The sequence below is a fragment of the Sinocyclocheilus rhinocerous genome, unplaced genomic scaffold (genome assembly GCF_001515625.1).
Source record: "Sinocyclocheilus rhinocerous isolate Xijiao unplaced genomic scaffold, SAMN03320098_v1.1 scaffold601, whole genome shotgun sequence".
Lineage (NCBI taxonomy): Eukaryota > Metazoa > Chordata > Actinopteri > Cypriniformes > Cyprinidae > Sinocyclocheilus > Sinocyclocheilus rhinocerous.
In genome coordinates this window covers 1,120,980-1,148,841 of record NW_015656605.1, presented here as the reverse complement: position 1 = coordinate 1,148,841, position 27,862 = coordinate 1,120,980, and the positions used below count along the sequence as shown (strand labels likewise).

General features: G+C 37.9%; 2 protein-coding genes across 2 annotated transcripts in view; both read right to left on the bottom strand.

Moving 5' to 3' along the window:
• Nucleotides 1-14,220, bottom strand: part of LOC107720449 (schwannomin-interacting protein 1-like) — a 31,759-nt gene extending 17,539 nt beyond the window's left edge. The window contains exon 1 of the mRNA XM_016528150.1: nucleotides 13,646-14,220. Coding sequence (XP_016383636.1) covers nucleotides 13,646-14,206 — 561 coding nt within the window. The 5' untranslated portion in view covers nucleotides 14,207-14,220. The remainder of the gene's footprint in view (nucleotides 1-13,645) is intronic.
• A 186-nt stretch (nucleotides 14,221-14,406) lies between these two features.
• Nucleotides 14,407-27,862, bottom strand: part of LOC107720417 (IQ domain-containing protein J) — a 164,802-nt gene continuing 151,346 nt past the window's right edge. Inside the window, exon 7 of the mRNA XM_016528113.1 lies at nucleotides 14,407-14,493. Within this exon, the coding sequence (XP_016383599.1) occupies nucleotides 14,407-14,493 (87 nt within the window). The remainder of the gene's footprint in view (nucleotides 14,494-27,862) is intronic.

The window sequence follows — 27,862 nt, the reverse complement described above, 5'->3', positions numbered from 1 at the left end:
GAGAAGCACTTCAAAGAAAAGAGGCTTTCTGTGGCACATTCCTGAAGCTAAAGAATTCCTGAGAGCAGAGTGGAGCAGACAGAGCACTACTGTGAACTCCTCACACATTCCACACAGCCCAGACAAACAACAAGTGGACACACACACACACACTCAGACTCACACACACACACACACACACACACACACACAAAGATGTGTATTAGCAAATATTTAACACAAATCTACAAAACAGGTGCCATTTGGGTCCTTCATTTCCATATGTGTAAAACAATAACTTTAATAACGTTACTATGTGTCAACACAGACACTTCTCTAAACACTTCAACATCGATCCAGGAACTTCAGTTTGTTTGTAAATGGTTTCTCTTTCTGCATTAGGATGCTGTTTTTGGCCTCTGGCCTGCTGTGCTTCCAACTTGCTTGCATATGCAAACACAAATCATGAAAACTAATTGTTTGCTCGTCGAGGGTCGTGGGGTGTTGCTCAGTGTTAGACTGGAAGTTAGCAGCTTCTGTATGGTGGCCGCTGCGTATAAATTCCCCCTGTCCCTGACCACCTCCTGAAGCCTGAACCCGTGACCACATGACGTCCACTCTGGGGTCTTTTGGTGAGATGGTGCATGCGGCATGGCACGTCATTGAGTGCACCCCTCTTCTGTTGACCACTGACCAATTTCAAGTGGCTTTTCATCTTTTTGGCCAAATTTAGTCATGATTATCTTCCTGATAATCTATGCTTCACATGTGCTTTAGTGTTACATGCAGTGTTGGGGAAAGTTACTTTTAAAAGTAATGCGTTACAATATTGCTGTCACATTCACTCAGTGTTTAGACTTGTTCTTGCGTTTGCTCTTTCAGTTTGTCGGGCATTGTTGATGTCTACGCTTTGGATGTCTCTCTTCATCTCTCTATTTGGATTTACTTGTGGATTATTTAAAGACTGTTTTGAATAGACTTCATCTTCCTCGTCGTGCATGTGCTTAAACAATCAGAGTTTTTGCAATTGTGTTACTCCATAAAACAATAACTAACTGCATTAGTTACTTTGGTAACACTTTCAGTGAAGCCCATTTTTATAACACATTATAAGAGTATTCTTAAGGCATTATAATGAATGCATAATGCATTATAAAAAAAACTTATAATATGTTGTTTCATCTCATAAATAAACTTATTTGTGGTTTTAACTTTTATGAGTATGATTATTTATAACACGCAATAAACACCATGTTAAATCCACTTAATTTGGTAACACTTTAGAATAGGGAACCCTTATTCACTATTAACTACGACTTTTCCCTCAATAAATTCCTAATGTGCTGCTTATTAATAGTTAGTAAGGTAGTCGTTAAGTTTAGCTATTGGGTAGGATTAGGGATGTAGAATAAAACATTAATATGTGCTTAATTAGTACTAATAAATAGCTAATATTCTATTAATATGCATGCTAATAAGCAACTAGTTAAGAGACCCTAAAATAAAGTGTTACCAAAACAAATATTATTTTTATTATTATTGTTGTTATTATTTATAAGTGGTCTTCATCTGCTTTAAGTAACAAGTTAACAATTGCAAGATATGAGACGTATAATACATTATTAATGATGGGAAATATAATCTATTGTAAGTTAAGTGGATGCATTGTGTTCATTGTGTATTATAAATCATCATACTCTTAAAAGCTATAACCACAAACAAGTAAATATTATAATGCATTAAAACTATTGTTATGATTACTCATGAGATGATACAACATATTATACGTTTTTTAAAAATAATTCATTATACTGCCTTAAGAATACTCTTATAATGCATTATAAATACAGGCTTCATAGAAAGTGTTATTGTTACATTTTATGAAAAGTAATGCATTACTTTTGTTACATGAGGTGGGCTTGCTTATTCATTTTTCCTGTGTTCTTTGTCAGGTCTTGTCTATTCTGCATGTTTCCCTGGTTTCCCTATTTGGATTAAATATACTTTTAATATTTGAAGTACACTATGTCAACCGTTACAATGATTTTATTTAGAAAACAACTGTTGTTTCTAAAAGCACTGTATAGTTTTTACAATCTTGAGTTTAATGCCAAATTGAACTGTCGACCCGTAATAACACAATGCAACATATGAACACATTCTTTGTTTTATATATTGTTTAGCGTTTATAATCATACAGAAACGACTTCAGAAATCAGGCTCTGGAGCAGGACAGGGTGCGTCACACGTATCTAATGCGAGTCTTTCTCTTGGAGCAGTGCAGGATAAACAGGAGGAGTTTAATCTGTCTGTGCCATCTGGCCCTCAGTTCACATAAACCAGATTAACTCTCTCCTTCACCACATTCATATCAGACGCACAATAACCTGACTGTATTCATCAGGCCTGCTGAAGAACATCCCAGTGTGTCTGAAGAGTTAAAGTCACTGTGATGCTTGTCCACTTTAACACTACTCTAAACCCCGGGTTAAATCACTACAACCCTGGATAAAGGAATGCATCACACTATTATTGTAAAATTAGTGCTGCATTTAACCAAAGAATGTTAACAACCAATCACAAACAGTGCTTGCCTCATTAAATATTCATAAGCTTAAGGCATACAGTGCTGATACGTATCAATCAATCAACCAATAAATAAATAAATAAAATAAAAGATGACAACACTAACAAAAAATGGACAAACAGTAAGAAGAAAGTTATCTCAGAACTTATAAATGTACGCTGTGACATCTCTAAACTCTTGAAACTATGAGCTTGGGAAACACTGAAGACGATAACCCCAGATTACATTAAAACTGTCCGGCAGAACAAACCAAGAGAGATCAGGCTCATGGATCATGGATCTGCACGTCACCTGCAGTATTTCAGATGCTTGTAAAGTGGCAGTCAGGTGGAGCAGCGATGACATCATATCCTGTTTCCAGTCTGAAGAGTGCATTAGAGCTCAGCTCATCTCACTGTTCTCTGGCCATTCATTGATTGTCAAATCCCTGTCATGAAACATAAAGGATGGAGGATAATCGCCTCCTCTCTCTGGATGATGTGCTGTTGGGTGTGAAATTGGGATTCAGGCAGAAGGCGGCACACACAGTGTGTGTGTGTGTGTGCGTGATATGAGAGGACATCACAGGCATCGCACTCGCTTTCTGTAACTGATGCTCATGAGATATCAGACATTCATGTTCCTGAGTACATCTGAGGAAGTGTGGTGTTTGCTGAAGTCTGTGTGTGTGTGTGTGTGTGTGTGTGTGTGTGTGTGTGTCCTGTGATTCAGTGCAGGATCTGGAAGAGCTCCAGAATGTGTGTGTGTGTGTGTGTGTGTCCTGTGATTCAGTGCAGGATCTGGAAGAGCTCCAGAATGTGTGTCTGTGTGTGTGTGTTTGCGCATTATATAAAGGCACCATAATGGCACAATCTTGAGCTGCCAACAGCTACAGTAATCTAAATATAGATTTGAGCAGCAGATACGACTTAAAGGAATAGTTCACCCAAAACTGAACATTAGCTGAAAACGTGCTCACCCTCAGGCCATCCATCCGAGATGTGGATGAGTCTGTTTGGATGTTTCTGGATGAGTCTGGATTATTGTGATGTTTTTATCAGCTGTTTGGACTCTCATTCTGACGGCACCCATTCACTGCAGAGCATCCATTGCTGAGACACTGATGCAATGCTACATTATGAGCACTAGTACTAGAGATGATTGACTAAACATGATGGACGTGTTTTCTGCAGTGTTTCTCTCTCCTCTGTTCTCTGTCTGTGATCCGCAGGGAAGAGACGCTTTTAGACGCCTGACACTTCCACAGCGCTCAGTCATGAATGTTTAAGTACACTCACAGCAGGACGCCAAAACAACAGAGCTGCAAATAACGAGGAAACACTGTCAAAAAAAGCCTCTTCAGCAGAGAGACAAATCAACGTGTGTGTGTGAGTGGCGAGCGGTGAGTTTTTTAACCGGCTATGCTGAGTGCTAGATTAAGATCCGCATCGGCTAGGACACACTCAAAGAGAGACCACAGATGAAACACCGTGGCAGGTGTCGATTTAAAAGTGTGCACTTTTCATACCTTATTTGTAAATGAAATTAATCTTCAATCCTTGTTTTGTCATTTCAGGTTCATCCATTCTTATTCAAGTGCTAGAAAAACATATAGCTGGTTTTCCAAGTAAATGTGTCTGTGTGTGTGTGTTTGCGCATTATATAAAGGCACCATAATGGCACAATCTTGAGCTGCCAACAGCTACAGTAATCTAAATATAGATTTGAGCAGCAGATACGACTTAAAGGAATAGTTCACCCAAAACTGAACATTAGCTGAAAACGTGCTCACCCTCAGGCCATCCATCCGAGATGTGGATGAGTCTGTTTGGATGTTTCTGGATGAGTCTGGATTATTGTGATGTTTTTATCAGCTGTTTGGACTCTCATTCTGACGGCACCCATTCACTGCAGAGCATCCATTGCTGAGACACTGATGCAATGCTACATTATGAGCACTAGTACTAGAGATGATTGACTAAACATGATGGACGTGTTTTCTGCAGTGTTTCTCTCTCCTCTGTTCTCTGTCTGTGATCCGCAGGGAAGAGACGCTTTTAGACGCCTGACACTTCCACAGCGCTCAGTCATGAATGTTTAAGTACACTCACAGCAGGACGCCAAAACAACAGAGCTGCAAATAACGAGGAAACACTGTCAAAAAAAGCCTCTTCAGCAGAGAGACAAATCAACGTGTGTGTGTGAGTGGCGAGCGGTGAGTTTTTTAACCGGCTATGCTGAGTGCTAGATTAAGATCCGCATCGGCTAGGACACACTCAAAGAGAGACCACAGATGAAACACCGTGGCAGGTGTCGATTTAAAAGTGTGCACTTTTCATACCTTATTTGTAAATGAAATTCATCTTCAATCCTTGTTTTGTCATTTCAGGTTCATCCATTCTTATTCAAGTGCTAGAAAAACATATAGTTGGTTTTCCAAGTAAAAACTGCCAAATAACATTTACACGTTGTTACGTAATGATATGTAATATTTACTGAATAGGAGTAAAACCTCTCTACTCTAGACCATGCAAAATACCCCAAATTATAATATTTTTAAAAATATTGCCAAAGTAAAACATTGCAGCATTGCAAATAACAATAAAATCAATAAAACTTTAACTGTAAGTGATACAAGCATAAGGGAAACAAAGGAAACAATAAAATCTTCAGAAAAATGTTATAGCATATTATTTTTTCCTTTGTTTTCCTTATGTTTGTTATTATTTACATTTTTACATAAATTTTATAAACATTAAAAAAATATATATCACTTTATTCGTTTACTCAGACATGTTGCCAACCTATATCTTCAACATACATTGTGTATGACCAAAAACGTGAAGATATGTTTGTTAGGAGACTTTCAAAATTTGCTTTGCTTGAAGCATGAAAAGCCCATTTTTTCCGCTTGGGGCGAGCGCTTCCTCAGCAGCTTTACCTCACGCAGGCCAGCAAACCAATGAGAACACGCCACAATCCTGACGAGTCACAGCAATAGTTCATCATCATCATCATCATCATCATTACTTCACCAGCATTTCACCTGCCATTCGAGAAAATGGTCCCACTTTATATTAAGTGGCCTTAACTACTAGGTACTTACATCAAAAAATAAGCAAAACTTATTGTGCCTTAAAAGATTAATTAAATTTTCGACGTTTTATGCATTCATTTGATTACCATTATTTTTTATAATAAATTTGCATTCAATCATAAATCCCAGAAATCCATAAAAAAATCAAATAGACGACACAGCATTTCTAAAAAGATAAAACACATTTCTCCGGGCACTGTTGATGTTAAAATTTTAATAAATTAATACATTAGTAAAAAAAAAAAAAAAGTATGAATTTGATTGATTTGACATTCTTTTTTATTATTAAAATGTAATTAAACCATTAAACTTAAATCTAGTTTCCTAGATGACTTGAATTCACGAGTGTTATTTTAGCGTCACTGAGGTAGTATATCTATTTTTGAATGTTTTTATTTTTAGATTTTTATATATATTGTTTTTAATTTTAATTTAGTTTTATTGTGTTTTTGTCATTTTTTTTTAGAAGTTTTGCTATAACAAACTACAACTATATATATTTCTGTAGTTTGTTCTGTTCAGACTACAGGTTTAATGTAGGTTGATACGTAGTGGAGAGCAGACATAACTGCTGTAAATGAGTGAAGACCTTATAACTGCAGTGAGGACGTGGCCAGATGTGTTCAGCTTGAGTTTCATGCTGCAAAAACTTTATTTTTAGACAGCAAACCAGGCCAGCGCGCCTCACACACACACACACACACACACACACACAGGCTGAATGTGTTGCCGCGGGTCATGCGTTTCCACAGCAAACACACACTGTCAAAGCTACCAGTAGGGTCTGCGGCCATCACCCATGCCGTCACCCTCCCTGTGTGTGCCGCGCTCATGCTCAGTCCTGCTGTAAACACGCCTGCGCTCGCATTCGCATTTTATGAGCAGAACACACTGACAGAGGGACGAGAGCAGACATGTCTGACAAACCTCAGATCTGCTGCTTCTCAAGGACATTCACTTATATCAGTTACACTAACATCTGCTCAGAGACACTGACATACACTACACTACAGTGAGAATGAACACAAACACCGATCACTGATAAACTCAAACCCATCCGTGCTTCTCAAACGACACACACACACACACAGCATGTGATGAGTAACCTGTGTGACGCGAGCAGATGAATCCAGCGCTCTTCTCACATTCACATATGATTTATAAGCTTGTTTCCTCATGGGGACCTCAAAAATGTCCCCACAAGGTCAAAATTTACTAGTATTACTATCCTTGTGGGGACATTTGGTCCCCATAACGTGATAAATACCAGGTACACACACACAGACTCACACTCACACACACACACACACGCTGAAGATCAAACGGTTAGACACATAAAAGAAGATGTGTTGAAGAACGCTAGTAACCAAACAGCTGCCGGTAGCCATTGACTTCCATTGTATGAAAAGAAAACTACTGTGGAAGTCAGTGGAGACCATAACTAATAAGTCATCAACATTGTTCAGAATGTCTTCTTTTGTGTTCAACAGAAGAAAGAAACTCATACAGGTTTGGAACAACATGACAGAATGTTCATGTCTTTTTAATGTATACTGTAAGTATTTGCTCTGAAATGGTGATTTTGATAAGAGGAACAGTCACTTTCTGTAGTAAAGTTGTTTAAAATTAATTAACATTGTTTTTATCAGTAAAATCCAGTTAAAATAAAATGCTTTCAACACAGTTTTCACTAAATGATGAAAGAAAGACTGATATTGAATCCTATAAAGCTGTTGTATCATATCTGATATGAGTTTCTAAGGCTCTAAATGATCAAACTTTGCTGTCACACTCTGTGTTTTATCCAGTCTAAGTTGCTGTACTGTTAGAAAGATCTCACTGATTTACATTACAAGCAGCAACATTTTATCATATAAATATCAGCGTCTGCAGCAAATTGAATATTTTTGAGTCTCTGAATAAAACTGAGCTGTTTTTTCCTCCATATTCTCACTATATCAGGAGTCTGGATGATCTACTGGAGCTCAGCAGTGTTCATTTAGATATAGCTCGGGAACAGAGTCTGTCTGTGGATCAAAATCTCCCTTTGGGCAGGTCCAGGGATATCATCAACTGGGGGAAAAAACTCATAAATGAAGTCAGGCTTTAGGTTAGACTAGTGGTCAACCATGAGACTAGGGTTTCTCCAAACGGCCATAAACCCCCAAAGGATTATCTGGGGCTGTATGATTTCCACAGTGTGGAAAAATATATGAATCATAGAATCCAGTCATAAAAAAGGTATTTACAGTATAAGGCAGAATGCTATTGTAATACTGGATAAATAAATAAAAAGTAGGGCTGTTCACTTCATCACATGGTGATGTGGACTAGTGTCTGTGAACATTAAAGAGCTAAAAACTGCTAATGAAATATGAAGTCTGCGTGTTCTGCATGTCTCTGTGTGAACGAATGCCACAGTTTTACATGATACACACACTCATATAATAATAATAGTTATTAAATTTTTTAAGGAACAATTTTTCTTCCATGTTTTAATTTAAACAGTAAACCTCTGTTACAAAAGGAATTGTTACATTTTCATTTGATTACATTTTTAAAGTTTAATTAAACTGTAAATGTGTTACGCCTTCATTTGTATTTCAATAAATTTGTATTAAATCAGGAATCCAGAAAAAATAAAAAATAAAACCAACAACACGGAATTTAAAAAAAAAAAAGGACAAAAGAAAAGAAAAAGAGGCCCTATTATTGTAAAGTGTTGTAAAGCTTTGAAAAAATTATATTAATTGTTAAATAAATTGTTGAAGTTTTTTTTAATTAAATGGATTGCATTAAAATGGAACCCTGAAACAAAAGAAGAAGAAAATAAATAATAATAAAAACAATAAATAAAAAACTGAATCCGGGAAAAACTAAAATGGATTTCAAAGAACACTAGGTTTATCCAAAATGATGAATGGAAATGAGAAAATTAAGTCTGATTATTTCTTCATTAAACAGTAAGTGCATTCAAGGCTTATAGAGGGATTATTCAATTTTAACAGTGAAATCACAGTGGAAAAATATTACAAAATGTAGATTGTTATTTCTTTCTTTTGATTTTGCTGGCCGCTTCTTCTTGAGCTTCCCGCATTTCTCCACGTGCACGGTGTAATAACTGCAGAAGTGAGGCGTTCGACCACAGAATGATCATGTGACGCTCTGAGCTCACGATCAAACATAATCAGAATCTCACGCTGATGTTCCTGTTTGTGTGTCTGTGGGTGACGGGTCACGAATGCTGCTGTTGTTCTGAATGATGGTAAGTCTAGAGGTGTTTTACTCTGAATCAGTGCTGTTCCTCACTGTGGTTTAACGCTGTGACACTGTTCACACTGAACCGCAGGATTGTCACGATTGCTGTGATTGACACATCAGAGGTGCCGCTGTCGTGAGGCAGACGGTGAGTGACACTTCTGCACACTTCACTCACAGATCCAGAGGAGAAGCTGCTCTCCATCCACACAGATGGACAGATGAACCAGGAGCTTAGTGCTTCTGTACGTGAGAGGATGAGCAGGGCTGGATGAGTTTATCAGATTGTGTTGTTGCTGGTCTTTCTACTGTCCAGGATGAGTGTGAATGAAGCACTGAACCCAGCAGAGATGATGACAACAACAGACACTCTGAAGGACACTGACATATGTCGCCTGCTGCATCACACACTCACTCACTCACTCACTCACTCACACACACACACACACACACTTTTATGAATTTGCTAATTACGTAAATAGCTAAAGTTATGGTAAAAAACGAACTATACACCATGCTCACAAAGATTTCATGATTTCTGACAACTGCTTCAGTCTTTATTTCCAAGCATTTTCCCTGAAAGTTTGATTATAAACAGTGAGGCTGTGAAAGCAACTAGTGATTTGATGAGTTTACCTGTTCAGTTTGATGACATTAAATGTCCATCAATCTCCCGTTTAGACACTTTCAAGACAAGTAAAAGCTTTACAGTGTTATTACTGATGTATTTCATGTCGTATAATAAAAGGTTCTTGATATATCTTGAACTATATCATCAAGATATCTTAATATATCTTGAGCTTGTGTTCACCTTATTTCAGGTATTTAACCCAAAATTCATATACTTTGACTTCAGGACAATGGATCTGGAAGAGCTCAAATGCAACACGTCTCTGGGTTCTGTCCTACAGAAATGCCTCGTCCCTGCAGCACGCTCTTATCCCTCAGCTCAGTGTGTTTGCATGATGAAGCTGCTCTCAAACACTCTCACCTCAGCAAACCCCATCACACACTGTAGGTTGAGCAGACGTCCCCCGCTTTTTACTGCATTCAAAACAGCCTGTAAAGTGACCAGCTAATGTCAGCTTTACAGCTGAAATTGCTGAAGTTGCTTCGTGCTAAAATACGAGTCCATAATCCATAATAACGCTTCCTCCAGTGAAAAAGTGCATCTGCTGTTGTCTCTCACATCAAAACTCTTGACACATATTAGTTTAGAGCTGTTTAAACGCTGCTTGATCTGTGCAGATTTCTCTCCTGATTCAGACCAGAACACTTTTTCACTGGAGGAAGCGTTATTATGGATTATAGACTCATATTTTAGTTAAAAAAGGTCTTAACGATGTATTAGTTTCAGCTTTTGTCTTCTCCCGATGTTAACTGATGGACTGGAGTGCTGTGGATTACTTGTGGATTATTGTGATGTTTTTATCAGCTGTTTGGACTCTCATTCTGACGGCACCCATTCACTGCAGAGCATCCATTGCTGAGACACTGATGCAGTGCTACATTTCTACAAACCTGATGAAGAAACAAACTCATCCTGATCTTGGACGGCTCGAGGCTGAGCACATTTACAGCAAATGTTTGTTTTTTATGTGAACTATTCCTTTAATTGATTCTTATGTTTCTGAATTCTGCAGTAATTCTTCAGTCATCACCTGTGCAGACTGTGACTGTTCAAGGTTAAAGTTTTTAATTAGGGGCACAATGTAATTACATTGTACCATACAGCACTATGATAAATAATAATATTAAAAATGTATGATACATACAGTATCGCATATAATAACACTGGACATTTCAGTGATTTAATGACTGCTGAACTAGAAATATCAGAAATCACTTTAATCACACACATCAACAATTTAAAAGCACACGCTCATGCTCAGAACGATCTGCACATCTCTGAGCTGGATCCACATGACTGATGATGATCTGTGTGAACCTGAACCTCTCACTGCAGTCAGATCATGAGTGCTGCAACAGCGCCATCTGCTGAGCTCAACACACACACAGACACAGACACAGACACACACACACACACACACACACACACACACACACACTATCCGCTCTGCATGTGTCTTATATTCAGTATTAGTATTAGTAATCAGCTGCAAAGATTAGAGCCTAAAACTTGTAAAATAACAGTTTTACCATTTACTGCACCTTGTTAAGCCGGTCGCTCATCAGATGAGAAGCGCCACATACAGAGAAAACAGCTCTGAAAAATAAAGCCTTTTTTTCCCAAGAAAACGGAATTTAGACCCAGAACACAGGGGGTCATATATTCAAACAAATTAGGTTAAACATTTCAAGAAGGTTACCAGTGGTTATGTAATAACCCCATAGGCTAGGGGTTGGTTAGAATATATCAGTAAGATTTAAATAGAAACCATTCCTGAAAATTAATAATACAGAATAGAGAACTGAACAGTACGTGCTATTAAATAGTACATACAATAAAAAAAGGGTACTAGAAATGCAGTCCTGACACTTCAGTCTCTGGTACTTTAGGATCACGCTTCACAAAATGAAGATATTTTGTGGGGTTTTGTTTTTGTCATACAATGAAGTCAGTGGGGGTCTAGTGTCGTTTGGGGTCCCATTAACTTTTATCGTTTGTTTAACAGTTCAAACATTCTTCAAAATATCACAGGGATGATCCAGGCCCATCCAGTTATTCTCCTAATGAAGCTGCAGATGTAGTGAGGTTATGAGTCGGAGGCGTTCTCTCGTACAGCCTGATTGATCGGGTTTGTTCAATCACACACATATGAGCGTGTAGTTAAGACATCTGATCTCTGTCATGTGCTCTGCAGACACACTGATACCGCTCTGACACGCGTCCAGACTGTTTACACAGTAAATGTGGATCCTCATCCGCTGGGATGTATGAACCCAGCATATATTTCAAGACATACTAAAGCAAGCACAGTACACAATGATCCCTGCTAATCAAAGAGCTAATAAACCAGCAGTATTTGGATACGCAGCTCAGAACACCACGTCATCATCATCACTCGATCGATCCATCAGACAACACTGAGAACGAATCTTGCTGCGATATGACAGATGCCAATCACTGCACACACACACCATCATCACATCCACATATTCCTGTTTGGAAATATAGTTATTGTTCATGAAAGATATGACAGCAAGACTCAACTGTACTGAATGTGCACTGTAGAGTATTTCAAATCTTACAAGTATACTTAAAAAAAAACTGTAATGGCAGATAATGCAATATTAATGAAATAAAAGGCCACTTAAGTGACCTTTCATGACTGTTTCTCAACACTTTTAAAAAGCACACTTTGTAATAATGTCAGTTTAAAAGTTTTACTTTTCATTTAAATCAATGCTTTTGTTGTTATAAAGAAGTACGCTTGTTATGATTTTCAAATTGCAACTTGAACTTCATCATTATAAATGTGTAATTACAAATATATTTAAATATGACTTATGTACTTTTCAGTACATTTAGCAATACTTTAACCCTATTTCAAAGACAATAGAAGTAATTATGAAATATTTATAGATTTTAGATTTTAAAGAACTTAAAAAATAAATAAATAAAGAACTCTAAAGTTCAGCTAAATGCATTTAATGTGATTGCAAATGACATTCAGTTAAGTGCCAAAAATCATTACACGCAGTTTGCATTAAATGTAATACTTTAAGTATATTATTTCTGTAATAAGTATTCTTTTTAAAAGTAAGCTGAAAGGGACTGCAGCGCAGACAATTTTTCAGAATTAATCTTTTTTTCCTTTCCATTGATGTATGGTTTGTTAGGATAGGGCAATATTTGAAAATCTGGAATCTGAGGGTGCAAATAAATCTAAATATTGAGAAAATCATCTTTAAAGTTGTTCAAATGAAGTTCTTAGCAATGCATATTACTAATCAAAAATTAAGTTTTGATATATTTATGGTAGGAAACTTACAAAATATCTTCATGGAACATGATCTTTACTTAATATCCTAATGATTTTTGGCATAAAAGAAAAATGTATAATTTTGACCCATACAATGTATTGTTGGCTATTGCTACAAATATACCCCAGCGACTTAACACTGCTTTTGTGCTGCAGGGTCACATTTAGAGTGTGTGACGCTCCGACACTGCGCTCACAGTGAACTAAGACGCACCGCTCAGTCACTAAGAGTCAAACCACATACGGCTCGATCTCACAAGCCTCTATTTCACCCCCAAATGACAAGAAACCTAACGAAAACAAGACCTGTTTCACATGACCTAGCATTACTGTCACATTCACCTCAAATACTGCTAAATTACAATTATATTCAGTGAAATGTGACCTGGACATGATCATATGCAATTCGCTCAAATTCTGACTGAAATACTAGTAGAAATATCATATTTTCTGCCCCAAAAATATCAATGAAGAACCAGTGAAGTGCATCATTTCTGCACCCAAACTGCAAATATACTGACCGGTCCTAAATAGGCTTCCTAATCACAGTCTATTAGACATGACACACTAGAGGCATAGAGGAGAAACAATAATGTACAGTATGTGGAAAATAATGTTTTTTTAACTTTAAACCGCATAAACACATTTCATTACACCAAATACACCAAATAATGTTCTTTTTAGCAGCATCATATGACCCCTTTAAGCAAATGTGAACCAGAACAGAGTTGATCAATTCTCAAGCCCAGCAAGCATGAACATGCTCTCCAGCAGCATCACAGACTCATGTGGACTCACGCTGGTGGAGTTGGTCCGGATCAAGCCGTGGTTGTGGTTCTGCTGTTCTCTGAACTGTAGGCCCGCCAAGTGTCTCTCCAGAGCCGCCCAGTCCATTGGTGGAAGTTGGCTTTCCTCCACCTCTTCCTCTCTGTATGGTCCCAGCCCGATCCCGCCTCTTACCTCTCCGGATTCCCGTCCCGTCACGCCGCTCCCGTGGCTGGGTTTGCCTGAAGTCTTGCCCTCGCAGGGCAGGATGGAGTTGGCGTTCTGCTTCAGCTCCTCGGGTACGGGACCTGTGAGAGGCGCTTTGGCGCTCTGGAGCTCCTCCGCCAGGCTGCGGCGGTTAACCGAGGTCTGGCTGAAGTCCTGATGCTGGTCGTCTGCGTAGCTCCCACCGTACTCCCTCTCCCAGTCTACCAGCGCTCTCCTCTTGTACTGCTGGTAGTCCTCGTCCTCCTCGTAGTCCTCCAGTCCGGCCAGCTCCAGACTGGGAGAGGACTTGTACTCGGAGCATGGCGTCACCTTGTTTGAGTTGGACTCAGAGCTGGAGCGACTGGAGGAATCGCTGCCCAGATCCATGCCATCCTCCCGGTAATCCTGAGACACAGACACAACGCATTAGAGACATACACTGCAGAAAACTTACAACCATTGCTATTCTTAACCCTTGTGCTGTGCTGAACATCCTGCATTACTTTGTGTTCCTGGTCAATAATTACAAGCCTTTTAAAAATAGCTTGTGAATCTCTGGTTATGCTGTATTATCAGCAAATCTTGTTTTATGGCGTCACCTTGTTGGAGTTGGACTCGGAGCTGGAGCGACTGGAGGAATCGCTGCCCAGATCCATGCCATCCTCCCGGTAATCCTGAGACACAGACACAACGCATTAGAGACATACACTGCAGAAAACTTACAACCATTGCTATTCTTAACCCTTGTGCTGTGCTGAACATCCTGCATTACTTTGTGTTCCTGGTCAATAATTACAAGCCTTTTAAAAATAGCTTGTGAATCTCTGGTTATGCTGTATTATCAGCAAATCTTGTTTTCTGCCAATTAGCCCAGGTTTTGAGTTTCTTTTTGGAACTGATTGATGATTGGCTTCATTGACCTGAGCTCATGCACCTCAGTTTTTGAGTGAAAAGGCATTATTTTTGATAATTCTTGCCATTTTTTGAGAATATTTTGGGAAGTACTTATACCCCGTGTGAGCAAAGTCAGTATTTTTAGGTGAATGCAACTATCATTTTCAGGAAAAAGAAACTCCTCTCCGGGTCAGAATGACCAGAACACAACATTATTTTGGTTATATTATTATAAAGAAAGATCAAGTGCTATGAGGCAGTCATGCATCCTATTACAGCCTAATTCATACTGTATATTTCAGAAACCAATTATTGCTTTGATCACCATATTCACGGGTCCTCTACCCAGCAGAATGAGCTCATTGTCCTTCAGTGTTTTGTGCTCTTCATCATTTTCTTTTCTATAACATTTGAGCATCAGACTGTACATCACAGATACCATCAACTTCGGTAAGATCGTCCCAAATTCCACAGCTTACACAGATGCACGCAAACACACACACACACACACACACTCAATTTCTCTCACACACACACACACACACACACAGGGCCGGCAAACCACACCAAGAAAACTTTTCAGAGCAACATCAACTACTGAATCTGGCAATGCTAACAGCACAAAACTGAGATTATACGGTTATAGTTATTATTATTATTTTAAATCAGTTTTTATTTATATATTTTCCATTTTCATTTTCATTTTAGTTAGTTTTAGTAATTTTGTTGTGTGTTTTTGTCATTTTTAGTACTTTTTTAAATATATATGTCTATATAGTTTTTATAAAATTTTTTCAGCTTTACTTTAGTTACTTTAGTATATCTGGTTAAATTAAATGATAACGAGAAAAGCTGCCATGGCAACTTGCTGAAATAAAACGTTTTTTTTATAACTTGTGTCAGTTAACATTTATTTTATTTCAAGTAACAAAAAGGTTTTTCTACTGACTTTAATTTTAGTTTCAGATTTAGTTAACTATAATGATATTTTGTTTTATTCTTATCGGTTTAAATGAATTTAAATCAATTTTTTATATGCTATATAAATAAATTGCCTTGCCTACAATAACCCTGTGATCCACCACTTTATTATGAATGCTTGTCTCAAATAACATGCTTTTATTTACAAATATGTGTGAATTAAATTCATGTGTTACATATTTCAGTAACTTGAGACCATTGCATCAGATCAGCTCATGAAGATGCTGAGTTAAATTACTGTTAAATTATAAATTATATTTTACAAATATCATATATGAGCTTAGTTCACAGTATTTCAGTAGAACAGGGCTATCTGAGGACACATGCCAAATCTCATTAATTTCTGTTGCTAGGGGGCGCTATTACTATTACTTTACACTACATACTGTAACTATTACAGTGTGTAAAACAGGCATGCCAATAATCAGATCAGTCAGTTTGACAGAGAGAATTCCACAGATTTCTGTCATATTATTGAGAAGGAAAGGGGAATCGTTGAACGCATGTAAGTGAGCACTATGTTTAACTTCTAAAGCGAACACACACACACACACACACACACACACACAATGATGCCACATGGGACTTCCTTCCTGAACTCAGGCTCCTGGGCTTTGCCTTTCAATGCCAAACAATCGAGAATGAAACTCCTTCAGAACAGCAATGAGCTGGAGTACTGCACAGCTATTACTACAATAACACATCTGAAAACACAGTACAGTCACAGCTAGTGCATTTCAGCGCAGAGCCACTAACTTATGAATGGAAAGCCAGCCTCCGTGTTTCATCTGTCTATAAGAACATGGTGAACATAAAACAAAGCGGGGACAGAATGTCTGAAGGTGAGGAGGTCAAATGCATTTTGTGTAATATCACCACATTTCAGAAAATGACTCCCAATTGTGAACAAAAATCATATAGCTGGCAAATATGTGTGCACGTTTTTTTGACAAATGAGGACATAAATTTGTATAATGACAAAGGTATGACATAGGTATTACAAGGAGAAGGTGACTTTTCAGGACATTACCCCATGTCCCCACTTTTCAAAACGCTTATAAATCACACAGAATGGAGTGTATTGAAAATCTGAAATAGCACAAAGTTTCCTGTGAGGGGTAGGTTTAGGGGTAGGGTTGGTGTAGGGCAATAGAATATACGGTCTGTACAGTAGAAAAACCATTACGCCTATGGAGAGTCCCCACTTTTCACAAAAACAAACGTGTGTGTGTGTGTGTGTGTGTGTGTGTGTGTGTGAGTGTGTGTGTGTGTGTGTGTGTGTGTGGATTATGTAGATAATTTTGTATTATGTAATTGTATAATATTGTGTATATCATGTGACCATGATTGAACACTCACAGCTCATATACATCTATCAAAACCTGTCCATTATGAAGCTTTATGATCAACTACATGCTCTCTATGAAGTCGGTTTATAAAATAAATGCTCTTTCTAAAGGCTCTTTCATCGACACTTAAGACACATTAGGAGTCCTCGCGTGATTTGTCGAGATCAGGAGCTTTAATCTCACGAGACACCGGACTTTTAGTCACGCAGAGAAAAAATAAAGAGAGAGAGAGAGAGAGAGAGAGAGAGAGTGTAAATCAAAGCGCCTTATGCTTTGATTTACATATAAGTGATTGCTTAAAGTGATTAAACACGAACATAAATGCGCAAGAAACAGCTGTGACACTCTCTCTCTCTCTCTCTCTCTCTCTCACACACACACACACACACATTACAGCACGCACACACAGCAAAAACTGGCAAAGCGGTACTAAATTAATCCCATTATACTGGAGTCATTCAGCTTTCTAATGATGCATGATGTCTTCATAAGGACAGTGCATTCACTTCATTCACTCATGCATATCCTACATACCTGAAGCTCGATATACTCGTGTTTATAATAACAGTCATATAAGTAACATCACGCACTGCTCTCCGCACCTCTCATGAAATCTCATCGGCATTACAGAAGCGCTCAATCGGCGCAGATTTAAATGAACGCACGCGAGGATCTCAGTCGGTTTCAATTATGTCATGTTTCTAAATCAGTCCTCACACCCTCCCATTAAACACCCGGGCGAGCAGCAGCGAGGAGACGCTCCTCATCTCACGGCGAACTCCAGCCCGCATTCTTCATATCTCACTGAAATCCCAGCCCCACGAACACGAGAGCAGAACTTACTGTCATCTTCTCTCCGGGCTCGTGGCTCTCAGGACATGCTCGTCGGGCGCACTGACGGAACGCGGCTCGAGGTTAAAGCTCCAGACGCGCGCGAGCGGAGAGCGTCCGCGGTGTAAGTCATGGCGGATCTCCGCTGCTTCACGACACCCCGGCGCCTCTCCAGCGGCCAGACGAGATAACAGAAACCCTCCCTCTGAGGAGCTGTCTCAACACCTACTGAGCTGCCTAGCTAGACAGCATCTGTGGTGGTAGAGGTAGTGAGAGAGCGCGCGCGTTAACGCCACTGAGCTGCCAAACGCTGAATGTCCGAAAACGCTCCGTATGGAAAACATGTTGCCCAGCATGGCTGATGCCCAAAATGTAACCCCGAGATACTAATAAATGCGTTGTTCTCATTGTCCAAAAATGCTCAATTATCCCACTGCAGTATTGAATATCAACATCTGTGATTAGGACTGACTGACGACTGTGCCGATATTGAGTATAACGGCACTCCTCCTTCTGTGATATTGAATAAATATCAATATTCCGTAGTTCATCAAAGTCATGCCTCATCAGCTCCTACTGGCCCTTTGCAGACCCTACTACAACAATGTATTCATAGTGTTAATGGTAACACTTTACAAAAAGGCTCCATTAGTTAATGTTAACGTGAACGAACAATGAACAATACATTTATTACAGTATTTATTAATCTTTGTTAATGAAAATACAGTCGTTCATTGTTAGTTCATGTTAGTTCACAGTGCATTAACTAATGTTAACAAGCACAACTTTTGATTGTAATAATGCATTAGTAAATGTTGAAATTAACATTAAAGGGGTCATATGATGCGATTTAAATTGTTCCTTTGACAGGGCATCACAGTATGGTGAGGGGCGTAACATTTCCGTCTCACGCTTGAGGTATTCGGCCAATCACAGCGCACTAAATAGCTGGCCAATCACAGCACACCTCGCTTTTCAGACCGATGAGCTTTGTAAAAATCAACGCGTTTCAGAAAGGCGGGGCATAGAGGAGAAACAATAATGTACAGTATGTGAAAAATAATGTGTTTTTTTAACCTTAAACCGCATAAACAGATTTCATTACACCAAATACACAAAATACTGTTCTTTTTAGCAACATCATATGACCCCTTTAAGATTAATAAATGCTGTATTGTTCATGCTGAGTTCATGTTAACTAAAGTAGTTAACTATGTTAACTAATGCACCTTATTGTAAAGTGTTACCGTGTTAATCTGCAAATTATGCATCCACATAATATTCAAAAACATAGACATTAAATATGCTTTGAAATTAGATCTTAAAGTCATCATGAAATGCAAATTCACCATATCTATTTTCGAAATGCATTTTATAATGAACGATTCATCCATGCATTTTTTTTCTTTGAGTTTGTAATTTTTAATTAAAATTTCATAACTGGAGCTTCAGTCTTTTCTCTGGTGATTTATGCTGGACTTCTGCAGTCATTTATTCTGCTTATGCTGCGTTCGATTTGTCATCGGAGCTTCATGTCTGGTTTTTCAAATGGAGTTCCTTCTCAGAAACTCGGTCCGCCTCGCTCAACCCCAAGTTGAGAATTCAAGATGGCTGCTCTCTATGTGAAAAGTAAGTGAAAGCTACAAATACTAGAATATTTATAAAGCTTCTGTTATATTCCCGTGTCATTATTGAGTCATACACTCATTACTGCCCAACCTCTATCTGTGAACATGTTGCTATGGTGTGTGTGAGTGTCTGCAGTTGCAAAATGCGGTTTAAAACTTGGGTTTAAATCATTCACAGCTCCGACTTCCGAGGTGAATCGAACACAGCATTAAACCCTGCTTAAACGTTCTCAAATTCAACCTCAAGCTCGCATTCAGATCTGCAGCTCTCCATCCAATCAACAACCAAAGGATTGAACCAAGTCCCCACCCTCTGAACCCTATATTTTTTTCTTTTTTTACAATGCATTTCACTCAGAGGTACGTCACAGTACAGAAGAAAATTTCTGTTGTTACTTGTGTTACATCACGACTTTAATCTTCTGTCTGCAAAAGCACTTGAAGCAATTTCTGAGTGAAAAGCAGAGCGCTCGACAAAGTCACCTTCATCAAACTGAGCATGTGGATGTTCACTTGGTGGGGAAATGCATTAATATCTACTGTTTTCATCTATCATCTTAATTGCTTTCCACTGTCCTTTTAGCATGCGAAAGGAAATTGTGGTGCATGTGCTCTGATCAGAACAGAAGAAAGAATACAGCTATGCATTTCAGTTTTAGATGCATAAAGAGATGTGCATTTTTATTTAGATCAGACAGAAAGATGAATACCAGATTAAAAGGTTTACATTTTTGTGTCATGTAAGGTTCCATTTTGATTAGGAGTGTTTATGTAGTCAGTCGCTCATGTAGACAGCAAGACAGTGCAGTAGAGTTTGAGACACAGCCCGTCCAAAAAAATACTTTCTTCTATTTTAACATCCTATATGCATTCCAACTCCATACTTACAGTGGCTCACAGCTCCATCTCTCTCTCTCTCTCTCTCTCTCTCTCTCTCTCTCTCTCAGTTTCTCTCTGTTTCTCCAGGATGAGACATGACTTCTCAGCTGATATGGCTCAGATCGACGGCCTGCAGCCTTCAGTGACTCCCTAGTGTTTTTCACAGCCGTCACTGTGGGCACGAGAGGAAAGACGTCACAGGAACCTCTGCCCACTGCACTCACTGACCTTACCAGCAAACACAGCGGCAGCGACTGAGACAGGAATAGCACATCCACTCCGGCCCAGCAACGTCACTTCATTTTTGCATGATTACTCAGAGTTAATGCACAAGAATGGTTTTGTTTTGTACTGACTCACTAGATTGAAACAAGATACTATTAAAGTCTTGTGAATCAGTAACTGTGTTGAGCTTCTGTGACAGTGGCTATTTTTTTAGCGCATTCTCTGCACTTTCAGACATTTACTGCAGTGGTTCCCAGTGCTAGCACTGCACATGGCGTATGTCTCCCTTATCAGACAAACCTAGTCCTACTCATCAGATCATTAGTAGACTCCAACGCTTCAAACGGGGGTCAGATAAAGAGACATCCAAAGTGTGCAGAGTTGGGAACAGCCAAGCCACTCCACACATACAGTATACACTCTAAATGTGATTGTAGACATCTTGATGATAAATGCCCCATCATCTCCTCTCGATTAGGTGCTTATGTAAAAATGAAGTCCACAGATCTAGAGGGCGAGACGTGGTCTGTCCCAAGCAGATTGGGATACTTAGACAAACATTTGACCACTGCACACACATTCCTCATTTCGCTCTACACCTTCCCAACCCAAAGCCTTTTACACATGATTACACAAACAGACATTTGAGCCTGTACAAATGGACTTAGATTTTCATTACTTAACTGTCAGATCTTGAGACCATGAGGAAATTGTTTTGTGATGACCAGACTGAGCCTGTTTCTGAGCTCATGTAGGTCCAGAAAACCCGGGCAGATCTGTTCCCACCTCACTGCAACACCAAACAACTGTGAAAATTAAAGAAGAGTTCAACTCTTCTTAAGTATCAATTCAAAACTAACTGGCTGCACCACTTGCTTTAAAAAATCATTTTATGACAGCCCCCTTTTAACAGTGTTGTAAAAACGACATACTGTACAATTACATTGTTACTGTACTTTAGTATGTTTTTGTTTACAGTACTTTAGTATGTTTATGTATTTACATTATTTTATTTTATAATATGTCATTTTTATACTCTAGTTTTTGTGCACTTCATAGCCCAAAGTCAGCTCTTTTAGGGTTAATCAGTGATCTCCTCATGTTTTCTGATTCTAGAGACAATAGTATCCTGGTCCACCTAGAACTTAGCACATCTTTTGATAAGGTTTGCCACAAACTCTGTATTTTCATACCTAGGCAATAGGCAAAATGTTGTTTCGTTTGGGAAGCACAAATCACCTCCAGTCTTGTGGAGTTCCCCAAGGCTCTGTTTTAGGACCACTACTTTTTTTGCAATCTATATGCTTTCTCTAGGCAAAAAAAAAAAACCTGCATGAAAAATACTCTGCATTGCTATGCAGACAACACACAAATGTATATTTGTTCCAAGGCCAGGTAAAATTTCTTCTCCCCTCCAGTCTGTATATCCTGTACCCGTGATCTTAATGGGGAAGTGGGGATGGCCGCCAACTTTCAAGCCTGGAAAAACTGAAGCTTTATAAGTACAGACCTCAAGCGCCTTGTTTGACATTACTCTCATCTATGCCTTGACATTGTTGGTGCCCTGTTAATGTTCTCCCCTTCTGCTCATCTTATGGGAGCGATGGTGAATCTGTCATTCACGGCTTCATCTCTTCACGTTTGGATTACTGCACTTAACTACTTCAGAGTTTACAATCTGCCCGTGTTCAAACACACACATCTCTCTTGTCCTCCAGAAACAACACGGGCTTCCCGTGGCTCAAATTCTACTCACCACTTTAAAAGCCCTACATGGTGTTGTGCCACACTATTTGGCCAATTTGATTCACCCCAATGCTCCTGCTCAGCTTCTCAGGTCCTATGGATCCAATTTATTAATGTTTTCCAACTTCATATTGTCTTCTGTGAGTGGCAGGGGTTTCAGTGGTACTCTCTGTGAAATTTCATCTCTCCCTACATTCAAATCCCAGTTGTTTGCTCAAGGTTATTGACATGTTTATGTTCTCTGCCTCTTTTCACTGTATTCATTATTTGTCTTCTTTCATACTTGTTTGTTATGATGTGTTATAGATTCCAGTCTGTGCTGTGCAGTGACTTTGAGTTTGTGAAAGGCGCTATAGAAATCAAATAAGAGAGAGTGCATATGTAGTTTATTCCAGCCTGGTCTCATTGTTTATAAGTAGGTATTAGCATGTAACATTTGCAGGTACAAAACTTAGATTTTTGTACATTCGGATAGATGCTGAAACATACAATATGTACATATTGACAGTATCTAAAACATATTTACAGCTAAAGTAACAAAATATTTCCGAAACATTTATTTAATCAGGGTTGGGAAGGTTACTTTTAAAATGTATTTCACTACAGATTTCAAAATGCATGCTTTAAAAAGTAATTTGTAACGTATTTTGTTAGATTACTCAAGTTTAGTAACAATCTAAATACTGAATACTTAAGGTTTTGCAGGTACAAAACTTAGATTTTTGTACATTCGGATAGATGCTGAAACATACAATATGTACATATTGACAGTATCTAAAACATATTTACAGCTAAAGTAACAAAATATTTCCGAAACATTTATTTCATCAGGGTTGGGAAGGTTACTTTTAAAATGTATTTCACTACAGATTTCAAAAAGTAGGTATTAGCATGTAACATTTGCAGGTACAAAACTTAGATTTTTGTACATTCGGATAGATGCTGAAACATACACTATGTACATATTGACAGTATCTAAAACATATTTACAGCTAAAGTAACAAAATATTTCCGAAACATTTATTTAATCAGGGTTGGGAAGGTTACTTTTAAAATGTATTTCACTACAGATTTCAAAATGCATGCTTTAAAAAGTAATTTGTAACGTATTTTGTTAGATTACTCAAGTTTAGTAACAATCTAAATACTGAATACTTAAGGCGAGAGGCATAAATGAACTTTGATGTCTTGTTTTTGTTAACCACCTCTAAATAAAAATGGGTGTCATGAATGCATTTAAAGCAATTCTAAAGTCATAAATAATGTTATGAGATTAATGTTTAAAATATAACATTTTAAATATAGAAATATGAACGGGTAGGGGGGAATAAATTATTTTTAAATATGGAACTAAAAAAGCTGTCTTAATGAATGAGTCACATAATCATTTGATTCGTTCAGAAGGAACTGATTCATTCAGGAATGAAGCAAGTGATTTTACAAATGTAATTGAATCACTTGCTCAGCTTATTCATTTAAAATGTGGATTCATTCAGGAACAAAACAGCACTGTTGCTCACAGATGCACAACTCTTTTGCTGTGGATTTATTTCAGTGATTATTTACACTAAGTGGAAATAACGATATATTCTAATTACAGTAAGAGCAAATAACGATTGACTATTTACACTAGGTAAAAATAGTATTTTTTTGGCAATAAGTGTAATAGTAATTAGATGCTATTTATGCTTAGTGCAAATAGTGGTAGGTATTTGCATCTCAGTACTGTAGTACATTATAAAACAGTATGCAATAATAACATATTCAGTGTAAAGTTTCATATTTATTAAAATTATTAAATGGATGCTGCCTTAATTCTACTTTTCGTATATGTTCTTAATTTTTATTCAAAATAAATGCCTTTCAGATCTGATATGTGATGGGAAAAGGAGATGAATGGGAGCAGAACGAGTTCGGCAAAAGGTGTATTCGAACTCAGATCGATCACGTCAGAACTTACTGCCTTGTGTCTTACTACCTACACCACTGCTGCTGTTATTTGATAGGTGTCATTTGTAATGATGTTTATCCCAACCAGACATTGGTGAGTGAAGTTACTGTAAATAGCCTCTGGCTATTTGCACTTAGTGTAAATAGACACTTATATATGGAACTATTTTTGTTGGTGACATAGACATATGGCGACATTCAATTACAATTTTAGTAACAGTATAGCATTAAAAAGATATTTTGCTGGTAATCTCACTCCTACCTCTAAACCTAACCATAACCAAGTGTATTGTAGCTTATTGTAAAAATGTCAAAAGCAGCATTAAAAGTAATCTAAATGATGACGTATTGCAGTCGCAGTCCTCTCTGGTGGAATACAATAGTTTAGTGTGAGGAACTGAGCAGAATTTAAGTTGTTATTCACTGAAAATATTATCCCGATACACATCACAATCTGTGACCAAGCAGGCGAAAGCCAATGAGCGTTTGATTTCACTGCAGTAAAACCTGTCGTAAGGTTGCTTCAGGCAGCAGGTTTTAAATGAGTAATTTGGAGATGAAGATCACTGAAAAGTGATTCCCTTTGTGATTTTATGTTGCGTTTTTGGTGTATTTTATGGCTCTATTGTCAGTCATAGCATGACTGAAAAAATGCCTTTTGTGTTCCACCGCAAAACAGCTTATGTAAAAATGAAGTCCACAGATCTAGAGGGCGAGACGTGGTCTGTCCCAAGCAGATTGGGATACTTAGACAAACATTTGACCACTGCACACACATTCCTCATTTCGCTCTACACCTTCCCAACCCAAAGCCTTTTACACATGATTACACAAACAGACATTTGAGCCTGTACAAATGGACTTAGATTTTCATTACTTAACTGTCAGATCTTGAGACCATGAGGAAATTGTTTTGTGATGACCAGACTGAGCCTGTTTCTGAGCTCATGTAGGTCCAGAAAACCCGGGCAGATCTGTTCCCACCTCACTGCAACACCAAACAACTGTGAAAATTAAAGAAGAGTTCAACTCTTCTTAAGTATCAATTCAAAACTAACTGGCTGCACCACTTGCTTTAAAAAATCATTTTATGACAGCCCCCTTTTAACAGTGTTGTAAAAACGACATACTGTACAATTACATTGTTACTGTACTTTAGTATGTTTTTGTTTACAGTACTTTAGTATGTTTATGTATTTACATTATTTTATTTTATAATATGTCATTTTTATACTCTAGTTTTTGTGCACTTCATAGCCCAAAGTCAGCTCTTTTAGGGTTAATCAGTGATCTCCTCATGTTTTCTGATTCTAGAGACAATAGTATCCTGGTCCACCTAGAACTTAGCACATCTTTTGATAAGGTTTGCCACAAACTCTGTATTTTCATACCTAGGCAATAGGCAAAATGTTGTTTCGTTTGGGAAGCACAAATCACCTCCAGTCTTGTGGAGTTCCCCAAGGCTCTGTTTTAGGACCACTACTTTTTTTGCAATCTATATGCTTTCTCTAGGCAAAAAAAAAAAACCTGCATGAAAAATACTCTGCATTGCTATGCAGACAACACACAAATGTATATTTGTTCCAAGGCCAGGTAAAATTTCTTCTCCCCTCCAGTCTGTATATCCTGTACCCGTGATCTTAATGGGGAAGTGGGGATGGCCGCCAACTTTCAAGCCTGGAAAAACTGAAGCTTTATAAGTACAGACCTCAAGCGCCTTGTTTGACATTACTCTCATCTATGCCTTGACATTGTTGGTGCCCTGTTAATGTTCTCCCCTTCTGCTCATCTTATGGGAGCGATGGTGAATCTGTCATTCACGGCTTCATCTCTTCACGTTTGGATTACTGCACTTAACTACTTCAGAGTTTACAATCTGCCCGTGTTCAAACACACACATCTCTCTTGTCCTCCAGAAACAACACGGGCTTCCCGTGGCTCAAATTCTACTCACCACTTTAAAAGCCCTACATGGTGTTGTGCCACACTATTTGGCCAATTTGATTCACCCCAATGCTCCTGCTCAGCTTCTCAGGTCCTATGGATCCAATTTATTAATGTTTTCCAACTTCATATTGTCTTCTGTGAGTGGCAGGGGTTTCAGTGGTACTCTCTGTGAAATTTCATCTCTCCCTACATTCAAATCCCAGTTGTTTGCTCAAGGTTATTGACATGTTTATGTTCTCTGCCTCTTTTCACTGTATTCATTATTTGTCTTCTTTCATACTTGTTTGTTATGATGTGTTATAGATTCCAGTCTGTGCTGTGCAGTGACTTTGAGTTTGTGAAAGGCGCTATAGAAATCAAATAAGAGAGAGTGCATATGTAGTTTATTCCAGCCTGGTCTCATTGTTTATAAGTAGGTATTAGCATGTAACATTTGCAGGTACAAAACTTAGATTTTTGTACATTCGGATAGATGCTGAAACATACAATATGTACATATTGACAGTATCTAAAACATATTTACAGCTAAAGTAACAAAATATTTCCGAAACATTTATTTCATCAGGGTTGGGAAGGTTACTTTTAAAATGTATTTCACTACAGATTTCAAAATGCATGCTTTAAAAAGTCATTTGTAACGTATTTTGTTAGATTACTCAAGTTTAGTAACAATCTAAATACTGAATACTTAAGGCGAGAGGCATAAATGAACTTTGATGTCTTGTTTTTGTTAACCACCTCTAAATAAAAATGGGTGTCATGAATGCATTTAAAGCAATTCTAAAGTCATAAATAATGTTATGAGATTAATGTTTAAAATATAACATTTTAAATATAGAAATATGAACGGGTAGGGGGGAATAAATTATTTTTAAATATGGAACTAAAAAAGCTGTCTTAATGAATGAGTCACATAATCATTTGATTCGTTCAGAAGGAACTGATTCATTCAGGAATGAAGCAAGTGATTTTACAAATGTAATTGAATCACTCGCTCAGCTTATTCGTTTAAAATGTGGATTCATTCAGGAACAAAACAGCACTGTTACTCACAGATGCACAACTCTTCTGCTGTGGATTTATTTCAGTGATTATTTACACTAAGTGGAAATAACGATATATTCTATTTACAGTAAGAGCAAATAACGATTGACTATTTACACTAGGTAAAAATAGTATTTTTTTGGCAATAAGTGTAATAGTAATTAGATGCTATTTATGCTTAGTGCAAATAGTGGTAGGTATTTGCATCTCAGTACTGTAGTACATTATAAAACAGTATGCAATAATAACATATTCAGTGTAAAGTTTCATATTTATTAAAATTATTAAATGGATGCTGCCTTAATTCTACTTTTCGTATATGTTCTTCATTTTTATTCAAAATAAATGCCTTTCAGATCTGATATGTGATGGGAAAAGGAGATGAATGGGAGCAGAACGAGTTCGGCAAAAGGTGTATTCGAACTCAGATCGATCACGTCAGAACTTACTGCCTTGTGTCTTACTACCTACACCACTGCTGCTGTTATTTGATAGGTGTCATTTGTAATGATGTTTATCCCAACCAGACATTGGTGAGTGAAGTTACTGTAAATAGCCTCTGGCTATTT